Source organism: Dreissena polymorpha, chromosome 7 (assembly GCF_020536995.1).
Source record: "Dreissena polymorpha isolate Duluth1 chromosome 7, UMN_Dpol_1.0, whole genome shotgun sequence".
Classification (NCBI taxonomy): Eukaryota; Metazoa; Mollusca; class Bivalvia; order Myida; family Dreissenidae; genus Dreissena; species Dreissena polymorpha.
In genome coordinates, this window is record NC_068361.1 from 101073644 (window position 1) to 101090434 (window position 16791).

The window sequence follows — 16791 nt, forward strand, 5'->3', positions numbered from 1 at the left end:
CTTTTCTGCAAACTTTAAAAATCTTCCTGTCCATAACCATTGAGCCTATGGCTACCAAATTTGGTATGTAGTGACATCTTATAGTTCTCTACCAAGTTTGTTCAAATTATGCCCCTGGGGCCAAATTTATATGTAAAAATGCTCACCCTTCCAACTTTTAGCGTCCAGTAGGACGAGGGATAGAAAGAGAAAGTCACATGCTTGAGTACATTTCAACCCATGCGCATTGCACGCTTTTTATGCCCCCCTTCGAAGAAGAGGGGGTATATTGTTTTGCTCATGTTGGTATGTCCGTCAATCCGTATGCCGTATGTCCGTCCACCAGATGGTTTCCGGATGATAACTCAAGAACGCTTAGGCCTAGGATCATGAAACTTCATAGGTACATTGATCATAACTCGCAAATGACCCCTATTTATTTTCAGGTCACTAGGACAAAGGTCAAGGCCACGGTGACCCGAAATAGTAAAATGGTTTCCGGAGGATAACTCAAGAACGCTTAGGCCTAGGATCATGAAACTTCATAGGTACATTGATCATGACTCGCAGATAACCACTATTGATTTTCAGGTCACTAGGTCAAAGGTCAAGGTCACGAAGACCCGAAATAGTAAAATGGTTTCCGGATGATAACTCAAGAACGCTTATGCCTAGGATCATTAAACTTCATAGGCACATTGATCATGACTCGCAGATAACACCTATTGATTTTCAGGTCACTAGGTAAAAGGTCAAGGTCACGATGACTTGACAAAGTAAAATGGTTTCCGGATGATAACTCAAAAAAGCTTATGCCTAGGATCATGAAACTTTATGGGTACATTGATCATGACTCGCAGATGACTCCATTTGATTTTCAGGTCACTAGGTCGAAGGTTAAGGTCACGGTGCCCCGAAATAGTAAAATGGTTTCCGGATGATAACTCAAGAATGCTTATGCCTAGGATCATGAAACTTCATAGGTACATTGATCATGACTCGAAAATGACCCCTATTGATTTTCAGGTCACTAGGTCAAATGTCAAGGTCACGGTGATTCAACTTAGAAAAACGGTTTCCGGCTGATAACTCAAGAACGCTTAGGCCTAGGATCATGAAACTTCATAGGTACATTGATCATGACTTGCAGATGACCCATATTGATTTTCTGGTCACTATGTCAAAGGTCAAGGTCACGGTGACTCAACTTAGAAAAACGGATGATAACTCAAGAACGCTTACGCCTATGATCATGAAACTTCATAGGTACATTGATCACGATTCGCAGATGGTCCCTATCGACTTTCAGGTCACTAGGTCAAAGGTCAAGGTCACGGTGACTTGACTAAGTAAAATGGTTTCCGGATGATAACTAAAAACAGCTTACGACTAGGATCATGAAACTTCATAGGTACATTGATCATGACTAGCAGATGACCCCTATTGATTTTCAGGTCACTATGTCAAAGATCAAGGTTACAGTGCCAAAAAACGTATTCACACACTGGCTGTCACTACAAATGACAGCCCATATGAGAGGCATGCATGTTTTACAAACAGCCCTTGTTTCACAAAAAAAAACAGTGGAGCGATACAGGGCCATCATGGCCCTCCTGTTTCTGGTCCCTCGGGATCAGTGACTCCAGCACTTTCTTGTTGAGAATTGAATACTGCTTAAGGCGATGCTAGGGGCGTGAGAGATGTTGCATCTTCCATTATCTCTCATGAACTGACTCAATAATACCGAGTCAGCAATATTTGACAAAATTTTTGGTTTGGTTGCTCTGACGAGGGATCGAAAAATTTCAGAATCTTCCTAAAAGCCTAGTGGTAGAGTGTCGTCTTTGATTGCACGAGGATGTGCTGCGGGTTTGATCCCCAGAAGCGACATTGAAAACTAGCCAACTTTGTTATTTAAAAGGCTGCTGAACCTGATATACTAAGATAATGTGAATTTTCTCTCACATGATGGTCATCAGTTATATTATATAAAAACTCACAGCAGTAGTAAATAAGGGGACAATAATTAATGAAAGCATTCTTTCATTTGACTTTGACACTTTGAGTTTGACATGGCCTATATTGAAATATGTGACTTGACTTTGGGTCAAGTTCCCCAGGGCAACTACGTCCCGTACCCCCATTTTTTTCCTTTCCAAAATTGTTTCGTACCCATTTTTTTTTTCGTACGCAATTTTTATTTTGTTGCAAAAATTTGTTCGTACCCGATTTTTGTTCGTACCCAATTTGTTTCGTAACCAAATTTTTTTTTTGCATATTTTTTTCGTTCACAAAATTTGTGTACCAACATTTTTTACGTACCCACATACACAATTGTGATGATGTAGATCAACTTAAATTGATGCTTGTATATATATCCATCCTTTTCAAAAGCATCGTCACACCAGTACTGTCAGTACTTTGATTAAATGATTTAGTCCATTTAATGCGGATACGATAAAGCACTATTTCACGATGATATTAATGAGTTGTGACATTTGAAGACATTTTCTTCTGTTTTCAAAACAAATCAGAATTTACTGCTAAAATAATTAAATTGCATTTTTTTCAAATTACAATTTAAAATATTTGTACCTTGGAAAAGTTCATTTTGAAATAAAAATAAGTTTACACAATTAAAATCACAATGGTGTAATGTAAATGAGCACGTTTAGTATATGTTTTTATGTTTACCAGAGTACAACATTCAGAGTCCAATGTTTTTTGTTGTTTAACGGTGTAAACTCAACCGCAAACCCACAGTCTAATCAAGTGTTATATACATAAATGAAGTATTTGGCAATATTTGGCATTTACAATATTAGTTTACAAAAATGACTTTCTTGTATGAATTCATAAATCTTTGTAGATAAATATACCAAAAGGATGCGTTTCACATAGCATGCAGCAGACAAGCAAACATCTAATTTAACTTTGGCTCAAGTGGCTCACGACAAGACTCGCCCATGTAATGGTTTTACGTAGTTTCACGTGTAGCTTGTATTATCAAGAAACTAGTTATTTTATGGTGTTCTTTAAATCAACACCGGAAACATTTTTAATGTGTTAACCTGTATTGTTTAAATTGTTATTCCAAGGGCGTTGTTTGTTGTTACTTCAGGTATCTGAATGACAACCGGTTACGCAACATTTCTCGGGAGACGTTCAAGGGCTTGACTCAACTACACACACTGTGAGTTACACTAGACACATTATTTGCATTGAAATACAAACCATCCAGCTGTAATTTATACATGTGTAAGTCTGTGGTCTGCTTGATTTAATATATGCTTTTTTGTTCTTGTTGTTTCTTTGCTTCATGATTACCCTCTAGTCAGCTTAATAAAGTTACCTTCCTGGTAAAAATGTTGTTAAACAATACATCCGAAAATATTCTGACTGTTGCTCTTGTGGTTTTCGAAAAGAGACACATGCTAGTTTTTGCTATATTAATACAGATGAATGTTTACACATTTAAAGGTTATAATTTATTCTCTGATTAATTCTGTCATAGCAGTATAATCCTCGTTGATCATTTAGTTCACTTTGTTCTAGTAAAAGGTATTTATCCTCCAACGATCTCAAAACCATAGACACGCTCATTTGTGTAAGCTCATTTAAATATTTAAACCAATGGTTGAAGATTCCCATTTCTTTGAAGATGGATCTGAGTTTCTTTTCTGGTATGGTACTTCGCACTTCGTTTTGAGTTGTTCGCTTGCGAATAATAAAGGTTAATAGTGGGATTCCAAAAATCGGTATGAAAAATTACAAGTGTTCTACAAATCTCTCAAAGATCGAGGACTGATGGCAAACGGTGAGTTCTTTCCTTGAGATACAATAGTTGTACAATCAAACCGCATTAGCGCTGATAAAGAGTCCGCGGAAGAGTTTAATTAGCATTACATTTTTGCATGATGAAAATAGTCCACTGTGTGATTTGTTATAATTGTGTAACAAAGCTCTCTTTAAATCTCACATGGGCAGGTCAACCAATAGATTCATTCGCGAAGACGCAGCGGGAAATGTAAATGCACTCTGAAGTACATACATAAATATGCACAGCACAACACTTGAGGCTATTTATGAGCAACATTAATATCAGCCAATTCACGAAAAGATCAACGGGACAACACCGAAAAAACCCGAAATCATTTTACTAATTGATAAATGTAACCATTATTTCATTATGTAAAGCAAACAAGCACAAATTTCAATTGCATTATTGTTTCACACTGATAAGTAATACGCTGTTAATTGAGAAACATCGTGACAATTGCAAATTAATTATCCATATTAAACTCAATAGTAAACAACATGTTTTGTTTTGATCATTTTTAAAATGATTGTTTTTGTAATGTGTTTGAATATTACTTATACAATTATTTATCTAAGTCTCGTCGGGAGATACCTTGTGGGACCGCGAAACCTTGCGTGTTTTATAGAGGATAGCGCAGCTCCTAACCAGACTGAGCAATTGCGCATACTGGGCTTAAGCTGCGCTGGCCGAAACGCCATAAGACCCATGTTCGCATGTCGCTACCCTGAAAGTGTGATTTGAATATGGCCAAAGACATATGTGCGTTAATTAAGTATAAAAATACTATATATGTTCATGTTGAAAAATATACTTATAAATAACCATGTGAAGACACATATGATGTGATCTCCCGTAATATATTCTTTATTTACGAACATGCATGTGTGGTTTGAATTTAAATGCACTTAATAAAACACATGTCATGTGGTAAATATGTGACTAGCAAGTGAAAAATAGCAATTAAAAGTTAAAGCTTTGTTTTTAATTTAATTATTTAAAAAGGTAATAATCTAACTTTATTTCAAAGTCGGGATGTATGTCGAGTACCTTTTTTAAAAGATATTTCTTGTTTAAACTAAGTTCAATCTTTGTAATCATAAGTAGTGTGTATGTGCATCCTGTATAAATTAAAAGAAATGATAAATCATTGTCAGTTTCTTCCTTGATGTTCTTTGCAAAATCTCCCCACTGTAGACAATTAAAAGTAAATTAAACTGGAGTTTGCGTCTTTCACGGCCGTTCGATATGTCTATGTTAAAAAGTCGACCTTTGTGCCCTGTGACTGTAATATAAAACACATTGATTAAACTATTGTGAATAAATCGACATTAATAGATTACCGCAGTTAAAACAATATGAGTTTAAATTGAATAATTTCTATTAGTTAATTGCGATTTGTCTACATGCATTCGATATGTTATCGCCATGACGACAATAATTTGAATACGAATTAACAATAAATATATTTAATATACGTACTGTTTTAGAATTCCTGTCAATTCAAAATTAAAATTAAATGAAAACAAAATATAATAACATTAAGCAAAAGTTCTGGCATATGCATTTTTGTTCAAGTATAATCAGGCGGTTTCCCTGTACACAATTCGCAGTCTCAATGGTTATACACTTGCATCCGCTCTTCAGAGTTGTTGTGTTTGGTTTTCATATGTCTGGTTTCCTTTCGTTCTTCTGACAATTTTTATGTTGAACACGATGATAAAATCTTAGAATACATTTTGAAAAATATATGAAAGAAGTTTGAAAGATGTTTTAAATTATAGTGTACATTGGTCTGAATCATCGTACACAGTTACTTATCGTAATAGATAAATAAGATTTCAGTGTTATTTTTTTCAAACAGTCGAAGCAGTACTCTTTACCTCTAAATTAGCAGGAGCTTGCTGGATTTCACTTTTATGGCTTGCCACTAGACTACCATTCAATGGGTGTTCGTCTGTTGTTTATATTATCATGACATTTGTGAACTTGGGTGGTATTTTAATCCACACCGGGAACCTTTAAATTATGTTAAGCTGAGTGTAACTTGAATGTTGAAGCATATGACGTTGTTTGTTGTTGCTTCAGGTAGCTGGGTTACATCCTGTTACGCAACATTTATCGGGCGGCGTTAAGTGATTTGATGAAACTAACCACACTTAAAGTTGCACTAGACACATGTTTTGAAATAATTGACGTCAAGTTTTCCATGTAACCATGTGTCAGTCTGCGGTCTGCTTGATTGGATTGAAGAACTTGTCTGTTGTTGTTTATTTGTTTTATTCTTTCCCAACAGACTGTCCGGTTTTGTGAGTTGTTTCTGGTACGAATTAATGACACTGTTTATTGTTCTGAATGCTACACAATAGTTTTGAATATAGAAATCTACTAGTATTTCCAATATTAAGACATAATCAGATGAATGTTAACCTATTATAAGCTTATTCAAAAAAATGGTCATCGACGATTGCTTTAGTTAACTTCTTATTATTCAAGTTTCAAGTTTTTTTTTATTATTTTTATTATTAGAAGGTATGTATACGACAACGAACCTGAATCCACAGATGACGGTTGTTTGGAGGAAAGCTGGATATAAAACATTATCGTTAAAAGTTTTTTATAGTTGAAGTTGTGTTTAGGTATCACTGCCGATCGTTTTCTATCGAAAAACACGTCATTAACAGAATGTCTTAGTACATTTGCATTTTGAAAAACATTGACAGAAAACTAACATATTTCTCTAATTCTACGAACTTTTGACAATAGCGCATAATACGTTTTTTATAATTGCTCATTGTGGTCTGTAAATATATCGTTCAGAATAACCATTCTATGAAAATAGATAGACCTAATTCGACGACAAGTCTTGTGTTTCGATATATGTTCGAAAACGTTCTGATAGGCGTTCATTCCTAATTGTATTGCACAATGGTCTGAACCAGTTTATTTAGTAAAGTAACGAATGTATAGGATTGAGGGCTCAATTTTTTAGACAATCACGATTAATATTGAAAGCAGTCTGAGGTACGCATTCAACTGCATGTCTGTGATACAGTCCTCCAAACTAATGCCTTGATAACGAGCACAATGTATTTCAACAGCGCGTGATGTCACGACATTGCACACACGTCATGAATCCAAAACATAAAATGAACTTAAACATGCATAGGTTTTTATTAGAATTTTCCTTTTTCACGGATTCAATACAATTTTAAGAAGGATTTATTTATGGTACATATATGCATCTATAAAGACGTCAGCACCCACTTTGGGAATTTGTAAATGTTATTTTAATACAATATTAGGTAATTGCATCGATACTTATAACTAAATAATTTTAATATTTGTTTTTATTAAGATAAAACACAACATGTATCAGTCTTTAGTAGAATAACATTCCACGTAAGCGTTTATTTTTCATGACAATATGCTAGTGCATCGGCACATTAATGCTTTGATTATGACAACTGCTGATGAATGCATTTCTTACTTCTGAATATTTCTATAAATACAATGCCTCTGTTTCATTATATCATGCTCACAATCTGAAGTGTGAGAAATAGGCTCCAGTTGTGTTGCACTACACATAGAGAAAACGATTAAATAGTAAAACGCCAAATTATAACTAGCACACTGACTGTTATTATTAATTGACGACGACTAAAGTTGTATTTTTCTATATGTTCGAACATGTTCTGATGGACGTATTTTAGATTGTTTAACCATATGAACATTTTATTCGAAATGATACGACTGAGGGTTCAATGCTATAGTTGAATGCGATTAGTGGTGAACGCAGTTTTAGTTCCGAAGTAAACTTCATTACCTCGATACAGTCCACCACACTTTTGCCTTCAATGCAAGTACAATACATATCAACAGCGCGTGATGTCACGCAATTGAAGACACGCCATAAATCCAACAAATAACATCAAATTGAAAATGCATGGGCTTTTGTGAGCACTTACCTTTGTGAACTGACACGTATAAGCAACTTATGGTCGAAATTATTTGAGAAATGTATGTGCGAATGTGGGACGTTTTAAAATACATTTTAACATAATCGTATTCGTGTATTCGAAGGATTCGTTACCGATTCAGTGTAAAGTTAGAACATGTCATTTGCTTATTCGGCATGAATTATGAATACAAATATGTGTCATTTTCCTGTAATCAGTGCCGAAAAAAGATTATTATTGAATAAATACATTAAGTAGAAAGGTATTAAAATAAATCGTTATCTTTCAAAACAACATTAATATCAAAGTTAAAGTGAACAAACTGTTTAGCTTATATATAACGGTCTATGTTCAACATATTAATTAAAATATAAAACTTCGTTAAATTTTCTTCAATACAGAATGGGACCGGTTCATTATTTTATTCAGCCGCGCAAAGTGACGAGATATACACTTGCGTAGGAATATGTTGGAATGTACATTGTATAGGTAATCTACACGTATATTTATGTTCAGAGTTATGTGGCATAGTTTCGTCAATGTGAAATGATTCCTTATTACTATTCCTTAAAATTAGTTTTTATTCACTGTTTTGTGGTATGGTTTAGGCAATATTAATAACATGCTAAAATAGTGTTAACTGTTTCGAATGATAGTACTAATTATATGTTTTATTTAATTAATACGTGTACTTCTACAATTTGGTTTTAGTTCAGGGTGAGAAGAGCGAATAAAATTAAACAAATACAGGTACGACTTTTCCTTCAAAATGTGTCTAAACGACTTTAATATATTCTTGATATAAAGGACTTTCATTATACAGCACATCATTGAAACACTTTGGTCTTATCTCTTCTTGCCGCTGTATATTAAACATTAATCGATCTGTACTTGTTTGTGGAGAAAGATTATAATAGTAGCTTGGTCGCTATATCAAATACTAAATCAAATGATAGGTGCTAGTATAAATATTCTCTATTCAAATATAATTATCAGTGCGTACATTAAATATTATGTAGCCTGCATAGCGGTTCGTAAGAACGAAACACCATGTCATGAGATGATTTGAAAAAATACGATACATATTTATATGAATTTGCATGTTAATAAATTGAGTTTTATATAAACCGTTTATTAAAAAAATGAACGAGAACCCATAATGCATGATGCTTTAAATTTATGATCGCATTTACATATTAGAATCGTTGATTGTCTTGATTTAGGAAATTAACGCAGTGATTATTTAATTTGTTGAATTGTATGACTTTAAAACGTGTGGATTTACTTTGCTGCTACACATTAAACGGAAACGGAAAGATTTATCGAGTGGATATCTCATCAACATTTTAAGACTCTTCCACCTTTTGTTTTCAATTAATATTCGGAGATATCACTGTTTTCTATAGTTACAGCAATCTGATCAGTGTTAAAAGTAGCCCTTTGGCTTGATCGAGTTATCAATACTGTTACTTTATCTAAGGCTTTCGGTTAATATATAATAATCGTCATTATCTCTATCATCTTAAGTCTAAGTATCAATACCTCCTTCATCAGTAATTGCTTGATTTTTAGGGATGTAGAGTACTATAGTTATTGGGAATATGCAAATAACCTCAAATGATGTAGTACAGTATTAAAACCTTTAAATTGTATTAAGTGATGCACTGATATATTCAATATGCATGCCTTGATGTGCTACAGCGTTAACCGTAGTCCTGAATACATATTAAACCGTTTGCAATATATATATATATAGAAACAAGTTAAAGATATTATAATAAATGGTTTAAAGGCTGTTAACACACGTATTTAAGTTACCGACTATGTATGGTTTCAGAAAGAACAATAAGTCTAAAGATCTGAATGTGTTTTATGCAAATACAAATAGTTATAACATTTTAAATCTAACTAAAAAGTTAAACTATTACTAAAAAGACCATATTTTAGACATTAGTGAATAAACAAATCACAACATATTTGTTACACCAAAAATAATCCAAATGGGATTGCGTTATGTATGTGTAAGTGGGAACAATGGGAGTCAATTTTGTCATTTTATTAAGTTTGAACTAAAGACATAAACATATATATATATATATATATATATATATATATATATATATATGTCGGGAATATGTTATTCTATATAAATATAAATATATATTGAGACGTTGAAAACAGGTTGTCATTTTTGACACTAGAATAACATATTCCCAGCCAGTTCAAGGTTGTTTAAGTTTTTCGTTGTAAACTAAACGGACAAAAACATAAAAACCAATCCGATGTTAATTATATAAATGAAGTAAAGTCAAATTTACATAGTGTGTTTTACAAAATGACTTTCCTTTATTTATCAATGTAGCCCATCTTAATAGATCAATATACGATTGCAGTGCTTTCACATAGCAAACAGCAGGCAGGTATACCTGCTATTTTGCAGGAACTCACTGGAGATAATTCTAATTGCTTACCACTTACTACTTACAGTAGTTTATGTGTTGTTTGTATTATCAGTAAACTTGTTATATTTTAGTGTTCTTCAAATCAACACCTAACCCTTCTTAATGGGTTCGCTGTATTGTTTGAATGTTTAGTCACATGGCGCTGTTTGGTTTTACTTCAGGTGGCTGGGATACAACATGCTAGGCAATATTCCTCGGTCAGCGTTCAGCGGCTTGACTCAACTTAAAGAACTGTGAGTTAAACTAGACGTATGACTTGTATTCAAATACATACCGTCCAGCTGGCCATGTATACATGTGTAATTCCAATGTCTGCTTAAATTAACGGAAGAACTTTCTTTATTGTTGTTCATTTGTTATATGATAGCTTTCTGGTAAGGATAAATTTTTTATCAACGAAACTATGACATCATGCGGCTGTTGCTACATATAGTAATTGAATAAAGACATCTGTTAGTCTTTCCAATACAGACGTATACGCAAATGCATTTTAAACAATGCATAGCTTATTTAAAATAGTTAATCAAGTGTTTCGTTGTAGTTTATGTATCGCTTTGGTTGAGATTATTTCTGTTTAAGGTCTTTATCGGGAAACGGTCTCGAGTCCATAGACGCCGGTGAATTTGAAGGATTGCCGAACTTAACCAAACTGTAAGACGTATTTTGACTCAAAATTTAGTACAAATAACTAATAAAAAGTTTATTAGTATTATTATTAAACGCTACATTCAAAAGGCAAAAAGCCCAAGTGGACATAGTATGCATTCTGTGTTTACAAAGTAAATAATTTACGATTAAAAAAGTAATAATGCATGTTATTGAAACAATACCAACATGCATAATTTAATACAATGTTATTATATTTACAAATATGTAATTAGTAATGTGTGATAACTTCAAAGTTTTATTGAGCTTATTAATTTAAACCATATATGAAAATATTTGTATGTACATATGTTAAGTCTACATGTGAAATAATATAGTAATATAGTAATATATATGTATATATGTATATATATATATATATATATATATATATATATATATATATATATATATATATATATATATATATATATATATATATAAATAGATAGAAAAATAGATAGATATATAGATAAATAGATAGGTAGGTAGGTAGGTAGGTAGGTAGGTAGGTAGGTAGGTAGGTAGGTAGGTAGGTAGATAGAAAGATAGATAGATAGATAGATAGATAGATAGATAGATAGATAGATAGATAGATAGATAGATAGATAGATAGATAGATAGATAGATAGATAGATAGATAGATAGATAGATAGATAGATAGATAGATAGATAGATAGATAGATAGATAGATAGACGATAGATAGATAGATAGATAGATAGATAGATAGATAGATAGATAGATAGATAGATAGATAGATAGATAGATAGATAGATAGATAGATAGATAGATAGATAGATAGATAGATAGATAGATAGATAGATAGATAGATAGATAGATAGATAGATAGATAGATAGATAGATAGATAGATAGATAGATAGATAGATAGATAGATAGATAGATAGATAGATAGATAGCTAGCTCGCTCGCTCGCTCGCTCGCTCGCTCGCTCGCTCGCTCGCTCGCTCGCTCGCTCGCTCGCTCGCTCGCTCGCTCGCTCGCTGCTCGCTCGCTCGCTCGCTCGCTCGCTCGCTCGCTCGCTCGCTCGCTCCTCGCTCGCTCGCTCGCTCGCTCGCTCGCTCGCTCGCTCGCTCGCTCGCTCGCTCGCTCGCTCGCTCGCTCGCATCCTCGCTCGCTCGCTCCTCGCTCGCTCGCTCGCTCGCTCGCTCGCTCGCTCGCTCGCTCGCTCGCTCGCTCGCTCGCTCGCTCGCTCGCTCGCTCGCTCGCTCGCTCGCTCGCTCGCTCGCTCGCTCGCTCGCTCGCTCGCTCGCTCGCTCGCTCGCTCGCTCGCTCGCTCGCTCGCTCGCTCGCTCGCTCGCTCGCTCGCTCGCTCGCTCGCTCTCGCTCGCTCGCTCGCTCGCTCGCTCGCTCGCTCGCTCGCTCGCTCGCTCGCTCGCTCGCTCGCTCGCCTCGCTCGCTCGCTCGCTCTCGCTCGCTAGCTCTCTCGCTCGCTCGCTCGCTCGATCGCTCGCTCGCTAGCTAGATCGATGCGCTTATGAAACCACTCTAATGTCGAATTGAAAGCAACCGTTTAACACAAACATATGACAGCCGCATAGTTTGTGTAGCAACGTTTTACTTTTAGTTGTAACTAATTTAATAAACTTGCATGTTAGGTCGGTATCTGTAATAAAATGGTATATACTGAGATCTTTATATAAAAACATTATACGCTCTAAGAAAAAGTGAAATTCATCTTCTAATATATTACACACATTACACTTTATTTCGCCCATAGGAACTGGAGAGGGTATGGTTCATCTTACATTTTCTACATACAAACTATGTGAAGAGCATTGTAATTCAGAAAAACGTTTACGAAATATTTAAATTGTGCACATATCTAAATAACGCTGACATTCAAAAGTGGCGAAATGCTTGAGTTGCACCATGTCTCATTCCAATATTGAATAAAATTATCTTTTAATATTTGTCTAACATTAGATAAATTCCATATCATTTCCAACATCTTGAAAAAGCCTCGTTTAAAAAACTAAGTTACAAAGCAAGTCCTTATGTAATAAACACCAGATGATTGTATTAGGAAGAATATTGCAATCATTTACTAACATTAATAACTTTTTAAGTAAACTTGTTTTCGGATGTTCTTATCAATTCAATTCAATATTTAATAATGTTAATTTATCTGGCCGATTTACAATTAAGACGACAAAATTCACCGTATACAAAGTATTTTTTGTGCATCTTTTAACAACGAGGATTTGTTTACAAAATTGCATATTTACACGCTCTGTGGACATACCATTAACAAATCCCCAAACTTTACTGCCAAAGTTCAAAATTGGAGTTATAAGTCTATCAAAGAGATTTAATTCGAGGCTCACAGAAATATCACTAAATTTAAATAAATATTTATTCATTCTAAAAATGCTTTTAATGCCTGTCCTGGAAGCGTAGTAATACAACAACAACAAAAACAAACACACATTCGAATACAGTTTTTACGGTCAATTTAAAGCGACTGTTTAACACATACATATGTCAACCGCATAGTTTGTGTAGCAACGTTTTATTTTCAGTTGTAACTAATTCAATAAACTTGCATGTTAGGTCGGTATCTGTAATAAAATGATATATACTGAGATCTTTATATGAAAACATTATACTCTCTATGAAAAAGTTAAATTCATCTTCTAATATATTACACACATTACACTTTATTTTGCCCATAGGAACGGGGTGGGTATGGTTCATAATCCACTTTCTACATAAAATCTATGTGAAGAGCATTATAATTTAGAAAAAACGTTTACGAAATATTTAAATAGTGCACATACCTACATAACGCTGACATTCAAAAGTGGCAAAATGCTTGAGTTGCACCATGTCTCATTCCAATCTTGAATAAAATTATCATTTAATATTTGTCTAACATTAGATAAATTCCATATCATTTCCAACATCTTGAAAAAGCCTCGTTAAAAAACTAAGTTACAAAGCAAGTCCTTATGTAATAAACACCAGATGATTATATTAGGAAGAATATTGCAATCATTTACTAACATTAATAACTTTTTAAGTAAACTTGTTTTCGGATGTTCTTATCAATTTAATTCAATATTTAATAATGTTAATTTATCTGCCCGATTTACAATTAAGACGACAAAGTTCACCGTATACAAAGTCTTTTTTGTGCATCTTTTAACAACGAGGATTTGTTTACAAAATTGCATATTTACACGCTCTGTTGATATACCATTAACAAATCCACAAACTTTACTGCCAAAGTTGAAAATTGGAGTTATACGTCTATCAAAGAGATTTAATTCGAGGCTCACAGAAATATCACTAAATTTAAATAAATATTTATTCATTCTAAAAATGCGTTAAATGCCTGTCCTGAAAGCGTATTAATACAACAACAACAAAAACAAACAAACATTCGACTACAGTTTTAACGGTCAATTGAAAGCGACCGTTTAACACATACATATGTCAACCGCATAGTTTGTGTAGCAACGTTTTATTTTCAGTTGTAAATAATTCAATAAACTTGCATGTTAGGTCGGTATTTGTAATAAAATGGTATATACTGAGATCTTTATATGAAAACATTATACGCTCTAAGAAAAAGTGAAATTCATATTCTAATATGTTACACACATTTCACTTTATTCCGCCCATAGGAACGGGAGAGGGTATGGTTCATCTTCTACTTTCTACATAAAATCTATGTGAAGAGCATTATAATTTAGAAAAACGTTTACGATATATTTAAGTAGTGTACATATCTAAATAACGTTGACATTAAAAGGGGCAAAATGCTGGAGTTGCACCATGTCTCATTCCAATCTTGAATAAAATTATCATTAAATATTTGTCTAACATTAGATAAATTCCATATCATTTCCAAAATCTTTAAAAAGCCTCGTTAAAAAACTAAGTTACAAAGCAAGCCTTTATGTAATAATCACCAGATGATTATATTAGGAAGAATATTGCAATCATTTACTAACATTAATAACTTTTTAAGTAAACTTGTTTTCGGATATTCTTATCAATTCAATTCAATACTTAATAATGTTAATTTATCTGGCCGATTTATAATTAAGACGACAAAATTCACCGTATACAAAGTCTTTTTTGTGCATCTTTTAACAACGAGGATTTGTTTACAAAATTGCATATTTACACGCTCTGTGGACATACCATTAACAAATCCCCAAACTTTACTGCCAAAGTTCAAAATTGGAGTTATAAGTCTATCAAAGAGATTTAATTCGAGGCTCACAGAAATATCACTAAATTTAAATAAATATTTATTCATTATAAAAATGCTTTTAATGCCTGTCCTGAAAGCGTAGTTTGTGCTTTCGAAAAGGAACCTACGGAAGTAAAAACGATTCCTAGATAATTAAATTTGCTTTCAATATCAGTCATTGAACTGCTATAATAAAAAATTCCAGAATTTAATCGCCCACCTTTTCTAAATATCATAATTTTAGTTGTATCAGTGTTTACAATACGTTTCTAACGCTGACAATAATTTTGAAGTAAATTTAAGCCTTTCTGTAATTTTTCTGCCGTGTTGCCGAGAATAATCATATAATAAGCATTAAGTACAAGAAACATTTTTAAAGCATAAACATCAATACTGCTATTTCTTTAGGACAACATTCTGATTCTAAGTCATTTAAATACATGGCCAATCAAAATGAAGACAAACATTCACCCTGTCTCACTCCAAGCATGTATCCGTAGCTATCACTTAACTCGTTACAGTGTTTGACTTTGGACTTTATTGTGGTAACATCGACCTTATTATATCAAGTGTTAGACCTCGAATACCTAAGTTTATCAATTTATAGCATTAAATAATTTAATTATCCCCGACAACACAGTACACTGCCCTAGTAAATTCTATAAAAGTACAACACAAATGCGTGCCATGATTTAAAATGTGAGCTTTTATTCCATATAATACAAAACTATTATCCACTGTTCTCATTTGAGGCCTAAGCCCCGCCTGTGCCTCTATATATACAAAGTAATTTTATGCTCAAACAGGCAATCTTTTATTTAATATTTTGGTAAATAATTTTTCTAGAGTGCTTAGCAATGTTATACCTCGATAATAAATTTTATTAAAGAGAGAATGACAAAACGGTGTGAGTATACTTTTTTCGTGTTTAAACACTTAATTTAAATAGAAGGGCGTTCACTCGTGTTTGGGCTTATTTCGGTTTTAGCTTTGGTAATTTCCTGATTTGATATAGGGATATTTAATTCTTCAAACATACTATTAAGTTCATGCTGTTTATACCTTTCTACAAAGTGAACAGCGTCTTCATCAGGAGTATAAAAAAAACAAGCTTTCCGGGGTAAAAATACTTTTGAAGTAATTTGTAAATTATTTCAGGGTTATGTTTCATTTTTGTAGACCAGCAGACTATTTTTAACATTTTCCAATACAATTTGGCATTTTAATGTCCCCCAGTCTATACTGGGCGACATATTGATTTTGCCCTGTCTTTAGGTTTGTTTGTTGGTTTGTTTGCGTCAAACTTTTACATTGGCCATAACTTTTGCATTATTGAAGATAGCAACTTGATATTTTGCATGCATGTGTTTCTCATAGCGCTGCGCATTTTTAGCGGTGAAAGTTAAGGTAAAGGTCATCCTTTAATGCCAAATGTCAAATATATGGTGGTAAATAGTGTTTCACAAACACAACTTGTTAAATCTTGCATCTAACGTTTTTTTTGATTATCATCATATTTTGTTTAGCTTGCTTAATACAATTTGTATATTCAGTTATACTTTAAGTTAATAACGACCGATATTCATATGTTTTATTCTTCCTAAATAAATTTAAATGCTTAATTAAAGTCGATATTTTTTTCTGAGGACTCAGAAGAAAACCATACATTGGACAAGAACCAACACAATTTGTGTTTTCAGTTTGC

General features: G+C 33.5%; 1 protein-coding gene across 1 annotated transcript in view; it reads left to right on the forward strand.

The window, feature by feature from the left end:
- Positions 1-138: 138 nt before the first annotated feature.
- LOC127839975 (slit homolog 3 protein-like) overlaps positions 139-16791 on the forward strand; it is a 56841-nt gene continuing 40188 nt past the window's right edge. Inside the window, exons 1-4 of the mRNA XM_052368365.1 lie at positions 139-167; positions 3101-3172; positions 10379-10450; positions 10797-10868. Of these exons, the coding sequence (XP_052224325.1) occupies positions 139-167; positions 3101-3172; positions 10379-10450; positions 10797-10868 (245 nt within the window). The remainder of the gene's footprint in view (positions 168-3100; positions 3173-10378; positions 10451-10796; positions 10869-16791) is intronic.